A 21,340-nucleotide genomic window follows, 5' to 3' on the forward strand; every position below is an offset into this window, starting at 1 on the left:
TCATTTTGTTTTTAAACTTTTTTCATGGTGGTGTTTTCTCTGATCTGTCCCCTTCCTAGCTGTAGCTCATGCTCGTGAGGGGGGCATGAGACCAAAAGAGTAGAGGACCGGATGGAAGAAAATAGAGAAACATTCACTCACGTGACTGGCGGTAGATGTATGTAATGTAGTAAAAGACAATTAGAAATGTTTGTGTTCGGCTATGAAGACAAACAGGGGGCGGGTAGGGGTGGACAGCCGCTTTTAAGCTTTTATTATGCAGACAGTGCACTGGTAAGTAATTGTGGAGATTGCGGCATTTTGCATAGAGACTTAGTTCTGTATTTCTATCTGTTCCCTAACAGTAAGTGGGAAGTGGTCCGCTGCCAGTGCTGTGGCTCCAGTGGCACTCACATTGCTTGCTCCTCAGTGGAGCAGGTGAACCCGACCTGGGAATGTGCAGAATGTCAAAGTATCAGCTGCTCTCCAGGTAACTCCACAGCACTATTTTATTTTTTTTTTAATATATCTATATATATATCTATATCTATATCTTTCTTGCCAAACTATATTCTGTAGATTTTTTTAGGATTAGTTATTTAGGTAATATGGAAGACCATTGTGAAAAATCATTCAGTAATGAGGATAAGACTATACACCTAGTATGGCACAATACTATGAAAAGCCTGCAATCTGTGCAGCCCATGGTTTGGGAAGCCTGAATCAAGTAATAGGTTCCCTTTCAATTGAAGCCATCCATGAAATTTTCAGTGTGTGTGTGTACGTATATATTTAGAGAAGTTGTCCACTACTTGGACAACTCCTTCTCATACCCCACGCTTGGACCCAATTAAAAAAAAAAAAAAAAAAAAAAAAAGCTTATACTCCCCTCCAGTGCTAGCGCTGTTCCCGCGGAGTCGGCACTCGCTCTCCCTGGGGCACCCGTGCTGTTGTTGTGACATGTGTTCCTGGCACCCAATCAGTGCTGGCGTCACTGTCTCCGCCTCCTGTCAAATTGACTATGAAGAGGAAGTCAGATCAGCTGCAGCCCGGACTACTTCTTCATGTTCGATTTGTCCAATGCTGACTGGGCACCAACGTCATGTGTCTTAACAACAGCACGGGTACCGCGAATATCTACCCTGCTGGAACGGCTCCAGCATGGGAGGTGAGTATAGGCTTTTTCTTCTTTTCTTTTTTTTTTATATCAGGGCCAAACATTGGGATAAAGAAGGGGTTGTCCAAGTAGTGGACAACCCCTTTAATTGTTATACTCCTTTATATAGCGCCATCATATTCCACAGCGCTTTACAGATATTGTCATCGCTGTTCCCATTGGGGCTTACAATCTACATTCCCTATCAGTTTGTCTTTGGAGTGTGGGACGAAACCGGAGAACCCAGAGGAAACCCACGCAAACACGGGGAGAACATACAAACTCCTTGCAGATGTTGTCCTTGGTGAGATTTGAACCCAGGATCCCAGTGCTGCAAGGCTGCAGTGCTAACTGCCCAAACTACAAGTCTAGAACAGGACATGCAACTTCTAAAGGGAATCTGTCACCAGTCATTTGCTACCTCATCTAAGAGCAGCATAATGTAGGGATAGAGACCCTGATTCCAGAGATGTCACTTTGTGTCCTAACTGCTGCACCAAGTAAACTATCAGAGTTTTTGTGGCTGTAGATGTAGCCAAGCTCAAAAGCTAACCTGCCCACGCCACTGATTAGTAGTTTTCTATGTGCAATGTATATTGACACACAAAGCTACTAATCAGTGCTGGGTGGTTGGTTTGACTAGGAGACTTGTGGGCAGCTAGTCCAGGCAGTGATCTCCTGCTGATAAAATACTCATTGTATTGAAACACAGCCTAATTAGGGACACATCGCTGGAATCAAGGTCTCAGTGCCTATTTCATGCTACCCTGAGATTACATACTGACAGATTCCTTTTAAAATAGCCTTTTTTTTATCTTTGTAACTGGAAATTACATGCAATTATATTCAAAGAGATATGTTTTGCGTAAAGTAGAGATGTTATGGTTTTTTTCCTCTGTTTATTATCTGTAACTATTATTATCTGAAGTATTGTTATTGTTTTGCCATTTTTTACATAGCAGTAAAAAGATCGCGCCCCGCATCCCTTAATTGTTCGAAAACCCTTGATAATTCAGGATTTGAAGCCGACCAGCAATCTCCAAAATGTAGAAGGCAATCCAAAGCATCAAGGCAAGTTCTCTTAAAGTAAGTACCATAAGTTCATAAGCTCTGTACATGTGTGTGAACTACTGCTGTGGTGGAGAAAAACGTATTTGAATGTTCGAAAAAACCTGAAAAATTTTTGGCTAGTGATCATATGGTGGTGTTCCTGAGTCTACTTTTATAGTTCACAGCATGTGCAAGTTTTTCTGGTGTACTGACTTTATTCAGAGTTGTACATGTCCTACTGAATATGGTGCATTTAACACCTTTCTTCAGGTGTTTCTTTGACACACTCTTCAGTCACCTGACTGCTGTAGCTAATCACAGGCTGTAGCGGTCATGGTTCTGCAGATTTTCCAACGGAGTAGACATTGCTTTGGTATCCGGTGCAAGCCTCCAGAGTGGCCTGCGCTGGATCCATGGGGGTGCTGTAAGGCGAGAATGCCTCTTTGTTATTTTAAAACCATTCTGCTTAGAAAAAAATATTAACCATCTGACAGTTACTTTAAAGAAAACCTGTCAGCACAATTTTGTAATTTAAAGTAAAGACATGGCTGTAATGACGCTGTAATACTGATTACATTGTTACCTTCGGTGAAGAAATCCGCTTTGTGGTTCTTCTGTAATCACCATTTGATGTTTTTGGTGCACAGGGGCCGGACATTGCACTGGGTCTTCTCCTCCCAGTCTGTGGTTCCCCGGCCTTTCCGCCTGCCCTCCGCTCTGTGGTTCCCCGGCCTTTCCGCCTGCCCTCCGCTCTGTGGTTCCCCGGCCTTTCCGCCTGCCCTCCTCTCTGTGGTTCCCCGGCCTTTCCGCCTGCCCTCCGCTCTGTGGTTCCCCGGCCTTTCCGCCTGCCCTCCGCTCTGTGGTTCCCCGGCCTTTCCGCCTGCCCTCCGCTCTGTGGTTCCCCGGCCTTTCCGCCTGCCCTCCGCTCTGTGGTTCCCCGGCCTTTCCGCCTGCCCTCCGCTCTGTGGTTCCCCGGCCTTTCCGCCTGCCCTCCGCTCTGTGGTTCCCCGGCCTTTCCGCCTGCCCTCCGCTCTGTGGTTCCCCGGCCTTTCCGCCTGCCCTCCGCTCTGTGGTTCCCCGGCCTTTCCGCCTGTCCTCCGCTCTGTGGTTCCCCGGCCTTTCCGCCTGTCCTCCGCTCTGTGGTTCCCCGGCCTTTCCGCCTGCCCTCTGCTCTGTGGTTCCCCGGCCTTTCGGCCTGCCCTCCGCTCTGTGGTTCCCCGGCCTTTCGGCCTGCCCTCCGCTCTGTGGTTCCCCGGCCTTTCGGCCTGCCCTCCGCTCTGTGGTTCCCCGGCCTTTCGGCCTGCCCTCCGCTCTGTGGTTCCCCGGCCTTTCGGCCTGCCCTCCGCTCTGTGGTTCCCCGGCCTTTCGGCCTGCCCTCCGCTCTGTGGTTCCCCGGCCTTTCGGCCTGCCCTCCGCTCTGTGGTTCCCCGGCCTTTCGGCCTGCCCTCCGCTCTGTGGTTCCCCGGCCTTTCGGCCTGCCCTCCGCTCTGTGGTTCCCCGGCCTTTTGGCCTGCCCTCCGCTCTGTGGTTCCCGGCCTTTCGGCCTGCCCTCCGCTCTGTGGTTCCCCGGCCTTTTGGCCTGCCCTCCGCTCTGTGGTTCCCGGCCTTTCGGCCTGCCCTCCGCTCTGTGGTTCCCCGGCCACTTACCCGGTGGGTGAGTGAACAATCGTGGATACATGCTACATGTATGACTGTATTTTGGATTTTATTATTTTTTTTCTATTCAATAAAATATTTAACTTTACATTTTATAAAGAGAATTTTTGTCCTGGCCGGGGCCGGCCACTGTCAGACCGGAGGCAGGCGCCGGGGCCGGCCACTGTCAGACCGGAGGCAGGCGCCGGGGCCGGCCACTGTCAGACCGGAGGCAGGCGCCGGGGCCGGCCACTGTCAGACCGGAGGCAGGCGCCGGGGCCGGCCACTGTCAGACCGGAGGCAGGCGCCGGGGCCGGCCACTGTCAGACCGGAGGCAGGCCACTGTCAGACCGGGAAGAGAAGACCCAGTGCGCAGTCCAGCCGCTGTGCACCGAAATCTAATTGGCAGAAATCTTTAAATGGTGATTAACCACTTAACTCCTGAGAGTGGTTTGCACGTTAATGACCGGGCCAATTTTTAAAATTCTGACCACTGTCACTTTATGAGGTAATTACTCTGGAACGCTTCAACGGATCCCCCTGATTGGTTTTTTTTTTTTTTTTGTGACATATTGTACTTCATGATAGTGGTAACATTTCTTCTATGTCACTTGCGTTTATTTGTGAAAAAAATCTGAAATTTGGTGGAAATCTTGAAAATTTCGCAATTTTCATTCCCTTAAACCAGAGAGATGTCACACAAAACAGTGAATAAATAACAATTCCCACATGTCTACTTTACCGCTGCACAATTTTGGAACCAAATTATTTTTTTTTTTTTGGAAGTTATAAGAGTTAAAAGTTGAACAGCGATTTCTCATTTTTCCAACAAAAAATTTTTAGGGACCACATCACATTTTAAGTGACTTTGAGGGGTCTTTATGACAGAAAATACACAAAAGAGACACCTTTCTAAAAACTGCACCCCTCAAGGTGCTCAAAACCACATTTAAAAAGTTTGTTAACCCTTCAGGTGCTTCACATGAATTTTTGGAATGTGGAAGATAACAATGAACATTTAACTTTTTTCGCAAAAATGTTACTTTAGACTCCAATTTTTTTATTTTTGCAAGGGTATCAGGAAAAAATAGACCCCAAAATTTGTTGTGCAATTCCCCCTGAGCATGCTGATGCCCCATATGTGGGGGAAAACCACTGTTTGAGCGCTCGGAAGGGGGAAGGAATGCCATTTGACCTTTTGAATGTAAAATTAGCTTGAATAATTAGCAGACACCATGTCACGTTTGGAGAGCCCCTGATGTGCCTAAACAGTGGAAACCCCCCCACAAGTGACACCATTTTGGAAACTACACCCCTCAGGGTACTTAACTAGGTGTGTGGTGAGCACCTTGAACCCCTAGGTACGACACAGAATTTGATAACATTAGGTCATCATATTGAATAAGTTGTCATTAGTCTTGAGCGCAAGTGCTCGCTACTTGAGTTTTCATCGGGTACTCGGGAATGCACCATGTATCGCGGGTGCTCGAGTGACATGCTCGAGTCCCTGCCCCGCATGTTTCATGGTTATTAGACACCCCAAAAAAAACATGCGGGGATCGCTCGTGCATGGCAGGCAATCCCCGCTAGGTGTTTTTGGCTGTATAACAGCTGCAAAATATATAGGGAGGAGACACTAGTCGCGCCATATCGTAGTCTTTTATTTTTTTCTTTACTTTTGAAAAATCCCTAACCCTAGCACAACCCTAACCCTAGAGTTTTTTTACACCGTTCCTCGTGCGGTATAAGTGATTAGACGACTTTATTCTTCAGGTTGGTGTGACTACAGTGATACCAGATTCATATCGGGTTTTTATGATTGACAGCTGTCACAAGACTACTTTTTGCATCGCCATATTTTGAGAGCTATAATTTTTCCATATTTCGTCCGACAGTCATGTGACGGCTTGTTTTTTGCAGGACAAGTTGCCGTTGTTATTGGTACCATTGTCGGGCACGTGACATTTTTTGATCGCTTTCTATTCTGATTTTTGGGAGACAGAATAAACAAATTCCAACAATTCAGGAATTCTTTTTTTTTGTTTTGTTTGTTTTTTTTATACTGTTCTGCGTGTGGTAAAATTGATAAGGCAGCTTTATTCTTCGGGTCAGTACATTTACAACGGTACCACATTTATATTGTTGTGTTTTTTTGTTTTGCGCTTTTACACAATAAATGCTATTTTATAGAAAAAAGATTTTCTTTTTTGGATCGCTTTATTCTGTGAGCTATAATTTTTTTTTTTGGGGGTGGGGTTGATGGAGCTGTATGGCGGCTTGTTTTTTGCGGGACAAGATGTTTTCAGCGGTACAGTTTATATTTACATTTGTCTTTTTGATTGTGTTTTATTCCATTTTTTTGTTTGACGGTATGATGATAAAGCATTGTTTTTTACTTTGTTTATTTTTTTTTTACCGTGTTCACTAAAGGGGCTAACTGGTTGGACAGTTGTATAGGTCAGGTTGTTCCTGACACGGCGATACCACATATGTGTACTTTTATTATTTTTATTGTTATTATGCGTAATAGAACGTCCCTGGCTCAATAGGCCCAGGGCACAAGGACGTGCTATTACCACAAATGTCAGAAAGGGGTTAAGGAAGAACCACAAAGCAGAGATAGTTTTACCAAAGGTATCGATGTAATCCGTATTACTGCGCCATTACAGCCATGTCTTTACTTTACAAAATCGTGCTGACAACTTCTCTTTAAAGGTAAATTCCAAGACACATCTTCAGGTGTAGTTTACTTTCTCCGTTTCTGCAGCATGTAATATAGTGGTTTTCATTCTATTATTGAATTACCTCCGTTTCTGTGCCTTGTATGATTACCCAGCCTGTTGTATATTTTTATTACCAGGCAGGCTCCGAGATTCGTTTCTGATATCCTGAAGGAGCTGAAGTCTCAGATAAATCACTCCAGATTCACTATAAAAGTGCAAACCAAGTCCCTCTGGAGCAGCTCCATCATTTGTTTCCGCAGGAAATGTTTTTCTCCGTACAACACTCTACAGATCTCATGCAGTAATGAAGGCAAATTTGAGGCGATGTCTCTGACGTCATATTTTCATCTGCTGCTTGATGACGTCCAGAATTCCAACGTGTTTGAAGGATCGGAGCATAAAAATCTTTCACTAAATATAAATGGTGAGTATAATATTCCCAGTGTGATTCAGCGCTGGGTGCTGTGCAATGTACAGCTAGCGTTGTGTATACAGTCTGCATATTACAATGCAGAAAAATCTGGTAATGTAAGAGCACGGACGACTATCACATCGCAGTGCTCGGACTGGCCGGCGGCTCTCCTGACCCGAGCGTGACAGCCTGTATTTCTTGGATCAGGACAGCCACCTTCCAGTCCGTGCACTGCTAGGCGATCATCGTCCGTGTTATATCTGCAGGAATAACACTTTGTAAACTACGCAGCTTTTCTGTGCGTTTTTTTTTTTTTTTTACCCCTCATTCAATAAAGTGAATAACGCTGAAAGAATTGACATGCTGCAGATATGAAACAGCTTTAAATCTGCAAAGAAAAAAATAAGCAGCGTTGTGAATGAGATCAAAGAAATTGAATTCACTTTGCTGGTACAGTAAAACGCTGCATTTTTTTTTTTCTGCAAAAGCAACATGTCAACAAGCCCTATGTGAAGAAAAAAAACTGAACAGATATTGGCTTGGTAAATGTATCTCGATGTGCATGATGTGTTTGTATCAATTGGAGTCGCAGAAACACTTGTGGATTTATTTCAGTGTGTATTTAGCTTTATATACAAGTGCTGTGGAAAGTGCATGGATTGGGTCAATATAAAACTGTGCAAGATCATTCCTGAAATCTCTTCTGGTTACCCCACTGCTAATCATTTGCAGTATTTTCTGTTCTGCCCAGTGCAGTCGCATTAGCATCCACGATGTTAATGGTGAGGAGCAGGGCGGAATGTGGAAGATAAGCATACGGTGAAACTGTGCGGTATCCATATCTTCTGTATTCTTATCAATATGGAAAATCCATTGCAAAATGCAGCTCAAATGAAGAACTGATTCCCCGCCGCCTACTTAGACAACACCCTTCACACTGCCGGTTATGTGGGGGGAAGACCCTGACATGTTGGCGTTTCAGATGAATGGCTGTAAATGAGTACGCCAGTATAAAAAAATATCTCGGTTCACAGCCTTTTATGCCATCTGTGTGCCCTGACAGAACAGATCAGCAGTATTGTCCTCATCACACAGTCCCCGTCCATTTTCATGTCCCCAGTAACTTCTTACTGGATACAATTGGGATATAATTTAGATTTTAGTCTACTACTATGCAAATTCATTCACCAGATAATAATGTGCAGTGTTTTCTCACTCCACAGCACTAGCCGACGACCTGTACTATGAAGCTGGCAGAATGGTGGCCATTGCGTTGGTTCACGGGGGGCCGGCACCAAGCTTTTTTTCACCGACTCTCTTCTATTGCCTTATTTATGATACCCACCACGTACAACCAATGTTAGAGGATGTAGCCGATCCCAGTGTGTTGCAGGCAATACTGAAGGTAAGAAAATAGGAAGTTTACAAGTTTTGGTTGTCCAGTACCATGGATTGTGGTCCTCTTAAAGTGCACTTGTTAGCAGGATTGTGCTCAGTAAACTACATACACTGTCAGGTGGGTGTCATTACACTGATTAATATGATACCTTGGTTGATGAAATCCGTCCTGTGGTTCTTGTGTAATCTTTACTTTCAGTTTGGAGGTAATAATAATATGCCCGTGCTTTGGGGCAGCCTGTGGGGACTCTCTATCTGGTGCTCTGCTTACATATTTATCTGTATGCTCTTATGACCGCTCACTGTGCCTTCACTTACCAAGCCCCGCACTACTAGATGCATTATGTAAAATAGGAGGCTGGTCAGTGAAGGCACAGTGAGCTGTCATAAGAGCATACAGATGAATATGTAAGCAGAGCACTTGATAGCGCGCCCCCCACAGGCTGCCCCGGAGTACAAGCATATCATTATCTACAAACTGAACATAAAGATTACACAAGAACCAAAGTTCAAATTTCATCGACCACGGTATCATATTAATCAGTGTAATGTCGCCCACCTGACACTGTATGTAGTTTACTGAGCACAATCCTGCTGACAGGTGCACTTTAAGGAATGACATTTTTCTTTCTTTAGATGTAGGCCTAAATAAATAAGTTTTCTTTTATCTGTGGTCTTATTGGTGAAATAATACATTAAATGGGTTTTCTTACAAATAAAGTTAATTTTAAATCAATAGATCTTGGAATAATAATAACTTCCACAATTGGATGTGTTTAAATAAAATGTTCCTGTGCTGAGATAATCTTATAAATGTGCCCCTGCTGTGTACTGTGTAATGGCTGTGTCTGACCATACAGGGACATGGTCTGATCATACCACATCTCCTGGGCAGGGGATGAAGCAAGAGAGAGTATACAGACAAGACAGCACGGAATCACAGCTGATTGTTTTTGTGAGATCAATCATTTCTCTGCGTGTTTTTAAGCAATGTTTTACATCAGAGAGTCAGCTGTGATCCCCTGCTGTAATATCTGTTTACTTTTTTCTGTCGTCCCGCACCGCTCCCGGCACATTAACCCCCGCAATGCTGCGATCGAAGTCTATCGCAGCATTGAGGTGGCTAAGAGGAGGTCATCGCAATACTCACCTCCTCTTCCGGCCTCCAGCGCTGTCTGCCGCTGCTTTCTGGATGTTGCCATGACGACCCAATGTCATCATGACAACATCCGGGTCACCAGACAGCAGGAAGATATTTTGGTCATGCGCAGTGCATGACCAAACTATCTTCTCCCTGTGCAGCACTGATAGCCTGCATAGCACAGGGATGGTGCTCCATTCCTGTGCTATACAGGCAATCAGAATAAAAGTGAAAGTCCCATAGTGGGACAAAGTATAAAAGTAAAAAAAAACTGTCAAAGTGAAAAAAAAAATAAAAATAAATTGTAAAAATCTAAAAAAAAAATTTAAAAAATAATCCACCAAAAATAAAAATATAATGTACCCATCAATAAATATTCTGAAAAACAAACAAAAGTACACATACTTGGTATCGCCGTGTCTGGAACGACCTGACCTATAAAATTGTCCCACTAGTTAACCCCTTCAGTGAACACTAAAAAAAAAAAAAAAAAAAAAAAAAAAAAAACGAAGCAAAAAACAATGCTTTATCATCATACCGCCAAACAAAAAATGGAATAGCACGCGATCAAAAAGACGAATATAAATAAAAATGGTACCTCTGAACACGTCATCTCGTCCCGCAAAAAACAAGCCGCCATACAGCTCCATCAGGCAAAAAATAAAAAAGTTACAACTCTCCGTATAAAGCGACGCAAAAAATAATTTTTTCTATAAGATTGCTTTTATTATGTAAAAGCGCCAAAACATAGAAAAACAATATAAATGTGGTACCGCTGTAAATGTACTGACCCGAAGAATAAAGCTGCCTTATCAATTTTACCACACGCGGAACAGAATAAAAAAAAAAAAAAACAATTCCTGAATTGTTGTTTTTGTTTTTTCTGCCTCCAAAAATCAGAATAGAAAGCGATCAAAAAATGTCACGTGCCTGAAAATGGCACCAATAACAACGTCAACTCATCCCGCAAAAAACGAGCCGTCACATGACTGTCTGCCAAAATCTGGAAAAATTATAGCTCTCAAAATATTATACTAGATTTCCAGTATGTCCCCATGACTGCACCATAGGAGGAGTAATCCCATATCCTGTGTAGGGACAGGAAGCACAAGAGGTTAAAAGCCCTCCCACCCCCAACCTCCTCAGTGTTTTTCCTGTCCCTACACAGGACAGGGAGTGCAGGAGGAGCGCTGGTGCAAGAGCACTGAAGAAAAGAAAAGGTTTTTACCTCAAGGGATTGGGGGGTGGGGCTGCGGCTCTCTCTCCTTCCCGCCGTCAAGCGGGTCCTGGGCCGACACTCCCTGCCGGGAGTCCCTCAGCCCTCCGGTGTGCTGGAGCCTCCGGGTGCTGCTTCCCCATCGCCGGGGCTCTCGGCGTCCTTCTCTGGGCGAGTCTGGCTTCTCCTGGCTCCAGGACCGCCCGGCATCGAAACCGGAAGTCTGGAGATGACGACTTCCGGTGGCGGTCGCGCGGGAAATTCAAACCGCGGTTAGACCAGATGCCAGGGAGCAGGAGAAAATGACAGGACGACCAGGTAAGGTATAAGAAGGGGGGGCTGGGGAGCAGCATAGGCAGGCTTACAGCTTTGACACCCCTGGCAGTACAATGGCTGACGTGTCAAACCCTGATACCCACCCTGGATCGCCCCAGAGTCATGTAAGTGTACCAATACCCCTTTTTATATGGCTAATGGGGCTTGCGCTTACCAGGCCCTCCATATTTTTTATAGGATGTCTCTGGGCAGTTACCTCCTCCTTCTGAAAAAAAAGGATACGGGAAAAAAGGCCACAGTAAAATCCAAGAGGTGCCTGGATTGTAACATCAGACTTCCCGACTCGTATAGAAAGCGTCTATGTGCTGAATGTAGAGCCTCCATGCTAAAGGAGGAGCACGGGGATTTATTAAATGAGATGCGCAGTATAATTAAAGAAGAAGTTCTGGCTTCTATCATGTCTCTACAGCCCCCAGGTTCAGGAGTCCAGGATGTCCCCGGACCCAAAAGACCCAGAGAAGATATAGCACCATTTTCTGAGGGTGAAATCGACCCATCTGGCGACTCTGACAGTGAGACCATTAGTCTACCTCAGTGCGGGGAAAGGAAAAGATAAATGTTCCAACTCAGATGATATGGATATTCTTCTACGAGCCGTCAGAAACACTATGCAAGTAGAGGAAACGGAGAAGAGCAGTAACATTCAGGATGAGATGTTTGGTGGTCTTAAAACCCAGAGATCCATGTTTTTTCCTGTTAATGCTCATGTGAAGGACATGATACTGGAGGAATGGGAAGATGCGGAGAAGAGACTCTCTATACCACGAGACTTCTGCACCCGACTATCTTTTGACCCAGTGGGACACTGTTCCTAAAATTGACGTCCCAGTGGCTAAAGTGGTCATGAAAACCTCTATCCCTTTTGAGGACTCGTCAGGACTTAAAGATCCTATGGATAGGAAGGTGGGCGGACTTTTGAAAAAAGCCTGGGAATCTTTGGTGGCAATCATTAAATCTAATATCGCTGCTACATCTATTGCCAGATCCATGAGAATTTGGCTAGAAGAGTTGGAGAGTCACCTACGGGATGGTACCCCGAGGGAAACTCTCCTTCAATCATTGCCCCTGTTTAAAGATGGCAACAAATTTTTTGGCCGACGCTTCGGCGGAATCGGTCAGATTTGTGGCCAGAAATAATGTGCTTTCCAACTCAGCCCATAGAGCTGTTTGGTTAAAAACATGGTCTGGAGATACAGCTTCTAAGAACAAGCTGTGCTCTATTCCATTTTCAGGGCTCAGAGTATTCGGACCTGTACTAGATGACATTCTAGAAAAAGCGTCCGATAGAAAAAGGGCTTCCCTGAGGAGAAAAAGAAGGAGCAGCCCTTTCGCAAACCCTTCCCCTCCCCTAACTATAGCACTCAGAAAAAAGGGGGGTCCACAAGCTGTAGTTTTAATAAGAGGAGCAAAGATAGGAATTACCAGCCCAATACTAGCTCCCGTCCAAAACGACAATGACTATGTCAGAGTGGGGGGGGGCGATTAAAGTTTTTCAAAAACAGTTGGCATCTGGTCACTCAAAATCCCTGGATACTAACAACTATAGCACAGGGTTACAGGATAGAATTTTCTCAAGATCACCCTCAAAAATTCCGCCTGACAAAGGGTTCCTCTACCTTTCTTTCCCGTCTACGGGCAGACATAGAGAAGCTGCTACTTCAGAGGGTTATTGTGCCAGTTCTGGAACACGAACAACATCAGGGCCATTACTCCTCTCTGTTTACAATAAAGAAACCGTCAGGCGAGTTCCGTACAATAATCAACTTGAAACCCCTAAACCGATGGGTCCGTTACAAAAAATTCTGCATGGAATCAGTAAGATCAGCTGTTCCTCTAATAGACGCAGATGCGGTAATGTGCCCCCTGGACCTCAGAGATGCATACTACCACCTGCCAATACATTCCTCAAGTCAGCAATATCTGAGGTTTGCACTACCATCAGGCGGTCAGATTCTACACTACCAGTTCCGATGTCTTCCCTTTTGGCCTGTCGTCTGCTCCCAGAATCTTTACGAAGATCATGGCAGAGGTGGTGGCCTATATCCGACTCAGGGATATTACCATCATTCCGTACTTGGACCACTTCCTGGTGGTGGCAGGATCTCTTCTAGGTATGACGCAACATCTGGAAGTTGTGCTACAGACATTTACCAACCTGGGTTTGATTGTGAACAAAGAAAAATCCAATCTTATCCCCAGTACTTCACACATCTTCCTGGGAGTCCAGCTCGACTCCCGAAGGCGAATGTCTTATCTCCCGGAAGACAAAATGCTCTCAATTCCACAAAGGATTCGTTCTTTTTCAAGAGAGCAGAAACCTTCAATCCGAAAGGCAATGAGTATTTTGGGAATTATGACGTCATGCATCACCTGCGTCAGATGGAGCCAGTTCCTTTCCAGGCTTCTACAGAAATGCATCCTGGAAGTGACAGACGGACATCAGAATTACCTAGACAGGAGGATGTCTTTGTCCAGAGACGCCCAGGACTCTCTACACTGGTGGCTCGACCAGAAGAATCTACAGATGGAAGTGCAGTGGATTCTGGAACCTTGTCTTTTAGTGACCACGGACGCAAGTCTCTCAGGATGGGGAGCTCGAGTGGGAGATTCTTATCTCCAAGGAACATGGTCCACAGAGATTCAGACCCGATCATCAAATTTTCGGGAACTACAGGCGATCTGGGAAGCCCTACAGAGAAGCTGGGCGGTCTTAAGAAACAGACATGTAAAAATCCTGTCGGACAACATCACGGCAGTCTCCTTCATCAGACATCAGGGCGGACCAAGACATCCACTTCTCCAGTCCCTGACCAAAAGGATATTCTTAGGGATAGAGAAAATAGTTCGCTCCATTTCAGCAGTTCACCTTCGGGGATCCGACAATCAGGAGGCAAATTATCTCCGCAGGCGTCAGATGAAGGCTTCAGAATGGGAACTGAACGAAGAGGTGTTCCAGCAACTAACTCGCAGATGGGGTCAGCCGCACCTAAACCTTTTTGCATCCAGAACGAATGCAAAGACAACATCTTTCTTCTCTCTCGACCCAGGAGATCATCCTCTGGCAGTGGATGATCTCACAATATTGGAGAGAGGACCTAACATATGCCTTCCCACCTGCCCCTCTAATTCCGAGAATGCTGCGGAAAATTCAGGAAGATCTGGCGACAGTCATAGCAATTGTCCCGTTCTGGCCAAGGAGGAGTTGGTTCTCCCTTCTACATCATCTAGCGTTGGAAGACCCAATCGTTTTACCATTTCAGGAGGATCTTCTGACGCAAGGTCCACTGTTGCATCGGAATCTTCAACAACTCCAGCTCTCAGCCTGGCTTCTGAAGGTAAGATCCTGAAGAATAAGGGCTTATCCGCCAGAGTGATCCAGACTATGCAGGCTAGTAGAAAACCTGTAACTCAGGCCATATATAAAAAAGTCTGGAAGACCTTTTGTCAGTTCCACAGGACGGTAGACACCTCTCAGCCAGACATCCCTGCGATCCTTGATTTCTTGCAGGCAGGATTTGACGCAGGTCTTAGACCAAGTACCTTGAAGGTGCAGATTGCGGCACTAGGTGCTTTCTTAGACACATCATTGTCCTCGCATCCCTGGATAATCAGGTTTGTTAAGGCTATCCAGAGACTTAGGCCTACCCAGAGAATCCCCCCCCCCCCCCCCGCCGCCCGTGGGATCTGAATCTTGTTCTGAGAGTCCTTTGTAAACCTGCCTTCGGCCCAGTTAATGAATTGGGAATAAAGAACTTGACTCTGAAAATAGTCTTCTTGGTGGCAATCACCACGGCTAAATGGTTGGGTAAAATCCAGGCTCTATCTATTGTCGAGCCTTGTATGCAGATTCGGGATGATTGCATCATTCTGAAGCTGGATCCAAGTTTCTCCCCGAAGGTGGTGTCATCAATGACCTTAAACCAAGAAGTGGTTCTTCCATCATTCTGCGAAAACCCTAGTAATCAGAGGGAGGAAGAGTTCCACCAGCTCGATGTCCGCAGAGCAGTGTTGGCCTATTTGGAAGCCACTCGGAACTGGAGATTAGACTCTAATCTTTTTATACAGTTTGGGGGAAAAAATAGAGGCAGGTAGGCTTCAAAACCATCCTTAGCTAGATGGGTTACATCCATGATTAATCTAGCATATCTTTCAGAAGGACAGCCTTCCCTTGAAATTATCAAAGCCCATTCCACCAGAGCAATTTCCACCTCATGGGCAACTAGAGCAAGGGCTACCATTGAACAGATATGTACCGCAGCCACTTGGTCAGGACGCACTACTTTCTGCAAACACTACAAGCTAGATGTTCTCTCACAGCATAGATCTGCATTTGGTAGGAAGGTACTTCATGCAGTTATCCCACCCTAAGCTAGGAGTTCTTGGGTATACTCCTATGGTGCTGTCATGAGGACGTACTGGAAAACCGCAATTAGTCTTACCGGTAATGATGTTTCCAGGAGTCCACATGACAGCACCCTTATTTCCCTCCCTATATTGCTACTGTATGTGATTCTAACATATGTCTAAGCAAGTCTAAAAATAAAATTTTGTTGTACCCAGCCAATGTGGTTCTTGGAAAATCACTGAGGAGGTTGGGGTGGGAGGGCTTTTAACCTCTTGTGCTTCCTGTCCCTACACAGGATATGGGATTACTCCTCCTATGGTGCTGTCATGTGGACTCCTGGAAACCTCATTACCGGTAAGACTAATTCCGGTTTTTACAAAAAAAAAAATGCATCTTTTAGTGTGTGACAGCTGTCAATCATAAAAACCCGATATGATTCTGGTATCGCTGTAGTCGCACCGACCCGAAGAATAAAGTTGTCTGATCACTTATACCGCACGAGGAACGGCGTAAAAAATAAACTCTCGGGTTGGGGTAGGGTTAGGGTTGGGCTAGGGTTGAGGTTAGGATTTTTTTCAAAAGTGTAAAGAAAAAACAAACAAAAAAAAAAACATGGCAACTAGTGTTGAGCGCAAGTGCTCGCTACTTGAGTTTGCATCGGGTGCTTGTGTATGCACTGAGTATCGCGGGTGCTCGAGTGACATGCTCGAGTCTCCGCCCCATATGCTTCGCGGCCAAAAAAATATCGTGGGGATGGCCTGCCATGTTTTTTTTTGGGTGTCTAATAACCGTGAAACATGCGAGCGGGGACTCGAGCAGGTCACTCGAGCACCCTTGATACATGGTGCATTACCGAGTACCCGATGCAAACTCAAGTAGCGAGCACTTGCGCTCAAGACTAATGACAACTTATTCAATATGATGACCTAATATTATCAAATTCTGTGTCGTTCCTCTGGGTTCAAAATGTTCACTATACCCCTTGATAAAATCCTTGAGGGGTGTAGTTTCCAAAATGAGGTCACTTGTGGGGAGTTTCCACTATTTAGGCGCATCAGGGGCTCTCCAAACGCTACATGGCGTCCGCTCTCGATTCCAGACCATTTTGCATTCAAAAAGTCACACAGTGCTCCTTCCCTTCTGAACTCTGCCGTGCGCCCAAACACTGTATTTTCCCCACGTATGGGGTATTGGCATACTCAGGAGAAATTGCACAAAAGTTTTTGGGGTCCATTTTCTCCTCTTACCCTTGTGAAAATAAAAAAATTGGGGCTAAAACATAATTTTTGTGGAAAAAGTTTTTTTTTTTTTTTTTTTTTTTCCACGGCTCCATGTTATAAACTTCTGTAAAGGACTTGGGGGTTCAGGGTGCTCACCACACATCTAGACAAGTTCCCTGAGGGGTGTAGTTTCCAAAATGGTGTCACTTGTGGGGGGTTTCCACTGTTTAGGCACATCAGGGGCTCTACAAACGCAACATTGCGTCCGCTAATTATTCAAGCAAATTTTACATTCAAAAAGTCAAATGGCGCTCCTTCCATTCCGAGCCCTGCCGTGTGCCCAAACAGTGTTTTTTCCCCACATATGAGGTATCTGCGCGTGCCCAGGGGAAATTGCACAACAAATTTTGGGGTCCATTTTTCTTGTTACCCCTGCGAAAATAAAAATAATTGGGTCTAAAATAACATTTTTGTGAAAAAAGTTAAATGTTAATTTTTTTTCTTCCACATTCCAAAAATTCCTGTGAAGCACCTGAAGGGTTAATAAAGTTATTGAATGCGGTTTTGAGCACCTTGAAGGGTGCAGTTTTTAGAACGGTGTCTCTTTTGGGTATTTTCTGTCATAAAGACCCCTCAAAGTGACTTCAAATATGATGTGGTCCCTAAAAAAATGGTTTTGTAAATTTTGTTGGAAAAATGAGAAATCGCTGGTCAACTTTTAACCCTTACAGCTCCCTAACAAAAAAAAAAAAAATTTGGTTCCAAAATTGTGCCGATGTAAAGTAGACATGTGGGAAATGTTATTTATTAAGTCTCTTGTGTGACATCTCTGATTTAAGGGCATGAAAATGCAAATTTTGAAAATTTCCGTTTTTTTTTTCCATTTAAACGAAAGTGATACCGAAGAAATTTTACCACAATCATGAATCAGGGGGATCCGTTGAAGCGTTCCAGAGTAATTAGCTCATAAAGTGACAGTGGTCAGAATTGTAAAAATTGGCCTGGTCATTAACGTGCAAACCACCTTGGGTTGTAAAGGGGTTAAGTGATAAATCTGTGCAGAACAGATCTACAGAAATTTAATTTAACTTACTTATGTGGTGCATCATTAGTTGAAGAGTCCCATGTCAGAAGTGGGCAAAGTAAGTATTGGCCAACTTTTATAGGGGTTGTCCAGTCAGTCTTTTACTGCAGACTTATGAATCCCCACGGCGCACGCACTGAGCTGCGGGGATCCGCTGGGAATGGAGGCTATGTACAGTACAGACCAAAAGTTTGGACACACCTTCTCATTTAAAGCTCATCAAGAGAATGCCAAGAGTGTGCAAAGCAGTCATCAAAGCAAAAGGTGGCTACTTTGAAGAGCCTAGAATATAAGACATATTTTCAGTTGTTTCACACTTTTTTGTTAAGTATATAATTCCACATGTGTTAATTCATAGTTTTGATGCCTTCAGTGTGAATGTACAATTTTCATAGTCATGAAAATACAGAAAAATCTTTAAATGAGAAGGTGTGTCCAAACTTTTGGTCTGTACTGTATGAGTTATACATACTCCCAGCCAGTGGGTGTGGCCTCGCACTCCATACACTTGTATTGAGCAGAGGCCGCGCCCCGACCAGGGACGTTGGCGGTCTGTGGGTGTGTCTGATTAGAGTGCGTGGCCTCGCTCCCTACAAGTGTATAGAGTGAGGCTGCACCTACTGGCTGAGGGTTTGTATAACTCAAACATACTCTCCGTTCCTGGGTCTAAAACCAGCAAATCTCCGCAGCACACAGTGCATGCCTTGGGGTGATTCCTAAGTCTGCAGTCACAAAGAGTAACTGCAGACTTATTGGCTTTGACCAGACAACCCCTTTAAGCAGCACTGCAGCATTTTATTTTTTTTTTATTTTTTTTACTTTACCTCTGGAGTGGTGTCACTTATGTAAGTTCCCTGCCCCTAGTCTCATACTTAGCAGCCATCATCTTCTTCTGTTCCCAGTACCCCTCCTATTGTCTTCTGCAGATTGTGATCTGCCGGATGACTCCAGTGTTTGCTGAACAAGCCGGAAGTCACTACTCATTGTAAGTCTGAGAGCCAGGACGAGGGTCTCATAGACTTACCCTGCAAGCTTGTGACCGTTACTCTGACATCCGGTCATTCAGAAGATGGCGGTGTGAGACTGGAGTGGCGCTGGGAACAGCTGAAGATGTTGGTTGGGGAGTATAATACTAGGGTCAGGGAACTTAGATTAGTGTCACCAGCGCTGTCTCTCTTCACTGCGCCGGTCTTCGTTGATTAGCTGCAGTAGTGACGTCACATCCACAGCACTGTAGCCAATTGCCGAGCTGAGTGATTGGTTGCAGCGCTGTTCATATGATGTCTCTGCTGCAGCAAAACAGACTGCATCGAGCTTGGGGAGGGTAAGTAAGCTCAGATGTGTCAGTGATTCATGCTGTTTGATAGCTCTGGCATGTCTTCATACTGTCTAATCTAAGTGTACACCACCTTTCTGTGCCAGAAATTTGTCAGGGTCTTTCTTTAGGCCATGACCCCTTGTTGGACAAGGCGCAGAAAGCATCTAAAACACATGGTCAGTATGGTGCAAGTCTTTAAGGACAGTTACGTTTTTGTTTTCTTTTGTCTTTTTAAGGACAAATGGTGGCAGAATTCTGGTGCATTTAACTTGAATCAAGAAGCAGGTGACCGTGGAGATACCATATCCCCCTCCAGCATGAAATATTGATGTAATTGTGTTACATTGAAGCCAGTTACACCCTACGACCACATTCACACGTTCAGTATTTGGTCATTATTTTACATCAGTATTTTTAAGCCAAAACCAAGAGTGGGGCAATCAGAGGAAAAGTATAATAGAAACACGTCACCACTTCTGTATTTATCACCCACTCCTGGTTTTGTATTTCAAATACTGATGTACAATACTGACCAAATACTGAAGGTGTGAACGTGGCCTTAGTGTGGTTCATGCATCTATCGTGTATGTTTGCGTTTACACTCAGAAACCTAATCCGCCATTCATTGTAATATACGTTTCATTGTTTTATGATCAGAAATGTTTTGTGCCTTGTTCCCTTCTGTTTTCTCAGATACAGTCGTGTCACAGGATTAGTGAGCTGAAGGCCGTCACTGCTCACTATTTTGACTACCTGCAGAACACTGGCACCTTGCGCCTTATACATAGTGTTAGTGACAAAAGCATCTTGGTCAAAAATATTCTTTCGTACCACGTCATTCGCCGCGTGCAGGAACCGCTTGAAAGGTGAAGATTTTGTCAAGACGATAAAATAATCTTTTGCTAAGGAAATAGAACAGCTAAACACTATATGGGATTAATCAGAAGTACTGTAAAGTATGGGGACTGCGAGTTTAACCCCTTAACCTTGAGATTTTCTGTTTTCATTTTTGTTTTTTGCTCCCAGAGCCAGAACTTTTTTTATTTTTCGGTCAATATGGCCGTGTGAGGGCTTTTTTTTTGTGGGACGAGTTGTACTTTTGAACGCTATCACTGGTTTTACCATATCGTGTACTGGAAAATGGGAAAAAATTCCAAGTGCGGTGAGATTACAAAAAAAAAATGCAATTCCACAGTTGTTTTGTTTTTTTGTTTTTTTACCACGTTTACTGAATGCTAAAACTGTCCTGCCATTATTATTCTCCAGGTCATTACGAGTTCGTAGACACCAGACATGTATAGGTTCTTTTTGATTTAAGTGTTGGCGCCATTTTCCAAGACCGTAGCGTTTCCATTTTTCGTGATCTGGGGCCGGGTGAGGGCTTATTTTTTGCGCGCTGAGCTGACATTTTTATTGATACTATTTTGGGGTAAATCCAATGTTTTGATTATCCGTTATTGCATTTTATTGCAATGTTGCGACAACCAAAAAAAGTTAATTCTGGCATTTAGAATTTTTCTATCATTACGCCGTTTACGGATCAGATTAATTATTTTTATATATTGATCGGGCGATTCTGAACGCGGCGATACCAAATGTGTATGTGGATTTTTTATTTATTTATTTTGAATGGGGCAAAAGGGGGGTGATTTAAACTTTTATATTTTTTAATTTTTATATTTTAACCATTTTTTACATGCTTCAATAGTCTCCATAGGAGACTAGAAGCAGCAATTGTCTGATCGCTTCTGCTGCATACAGGGGACCAGCAGATCACCTCTATGTAGCCGAAATGCTCACTTGCTATGAGTGCCGACCACTGGGTGGCCCTCATAGGAATGAGGACATGACAACCACAGGGGTCTGCTGCAGACCCCGGGTTGTCATGCCAACCCATCGGTGACCTGCGATCATGTGACAGGGTCATCGATGGGCGGGGCCAATGCCGCACTTCCTGCGAGGCGATGTTAAATGCCGCTGTCAGAGATTGACAGCGGCATTTAACTGGTTAACAGCCGCGGGTGGATCGCGATTCCACCTGCGGCGGTTGCGGGCACATGTCAGCTGTATAAATCAGCTGATGGGTGCCCAGATCAATGCGGGCTCAGCACTGAGCCGTGGTGATAACCTGGGGCGTACTAATACGCCCAGGCTATAAAGGGGTTGAATGTGAGTGTCTAATTCTTTACACAGCCAAATCCCCACTTAGAAGTGTTCACGCCACATACCATATTTTTTGGACCATAACATGCACTTTTTCTCCCCCAAATTTGAGAGGAAAATGAGGGGGGTGCGTCTTTTATGGTCCAAACGTAACTTACCGGTGG

General features: G+C 44.6%; 1 protein-coding gene across 2 annotated transcripts in view; it reads left to right on the plus strand.

The window, feature by feature from the left end:
* The window catches only part of G2E3 (G2/M-phase specific E3 ubiquitin protein ligase), a 50,297-nt gene that overhangs the window by 24,509 nt on the left and 4,448 nt on the right, over positions 1 to 21,340 (plus strand). The window contains exons 9-13 of one of the 2 annotated variants that reach the window (XM_073639048.1): positions 345 to 469; positions 2,095 to 2,221; positions 6,681 to 6,967; positions 8,179 to 8,360; positions 19,707 to 19,879. In XM_073639048.1, coding sequence (XP_073495149.1) covers positions 345 to 469; positions 2,095 to 2,221; positions 6,681 to 6,967; positions 8,179 to 8,360; positions 19,707 to 19,879 — 894 coding nt within the window. The remainder of the gene's footprint in view (positions 1 to 344; positions 470 to 2,094; positions 2,222 to 6,680; positions 6,968 to 8,178; positions 8,361 to 19,706; positions 19,880 to 21,340) is intronic. The other variant, XM_073639049.1, reaches the window with a different exon arrangement.

Source organism: Phyllobates terribilis, unplaced genomic scaffold (genome assembly GCF_046119375.1).
Source record: "Phyllobates terribilis strain yellow unplaced genomic scaffold, ASM4611937v1 Scaffold_7__3_contigs__length_470593459, whole genome shotgun sequence".
Classification (NCBI taxonomy): domain Eukaryota; kingdom Metazoa; phylum Chordata; class Amphibia; order Anura; family Dendrobatidae; genus Phyllobates; species Phyllobates terribilis.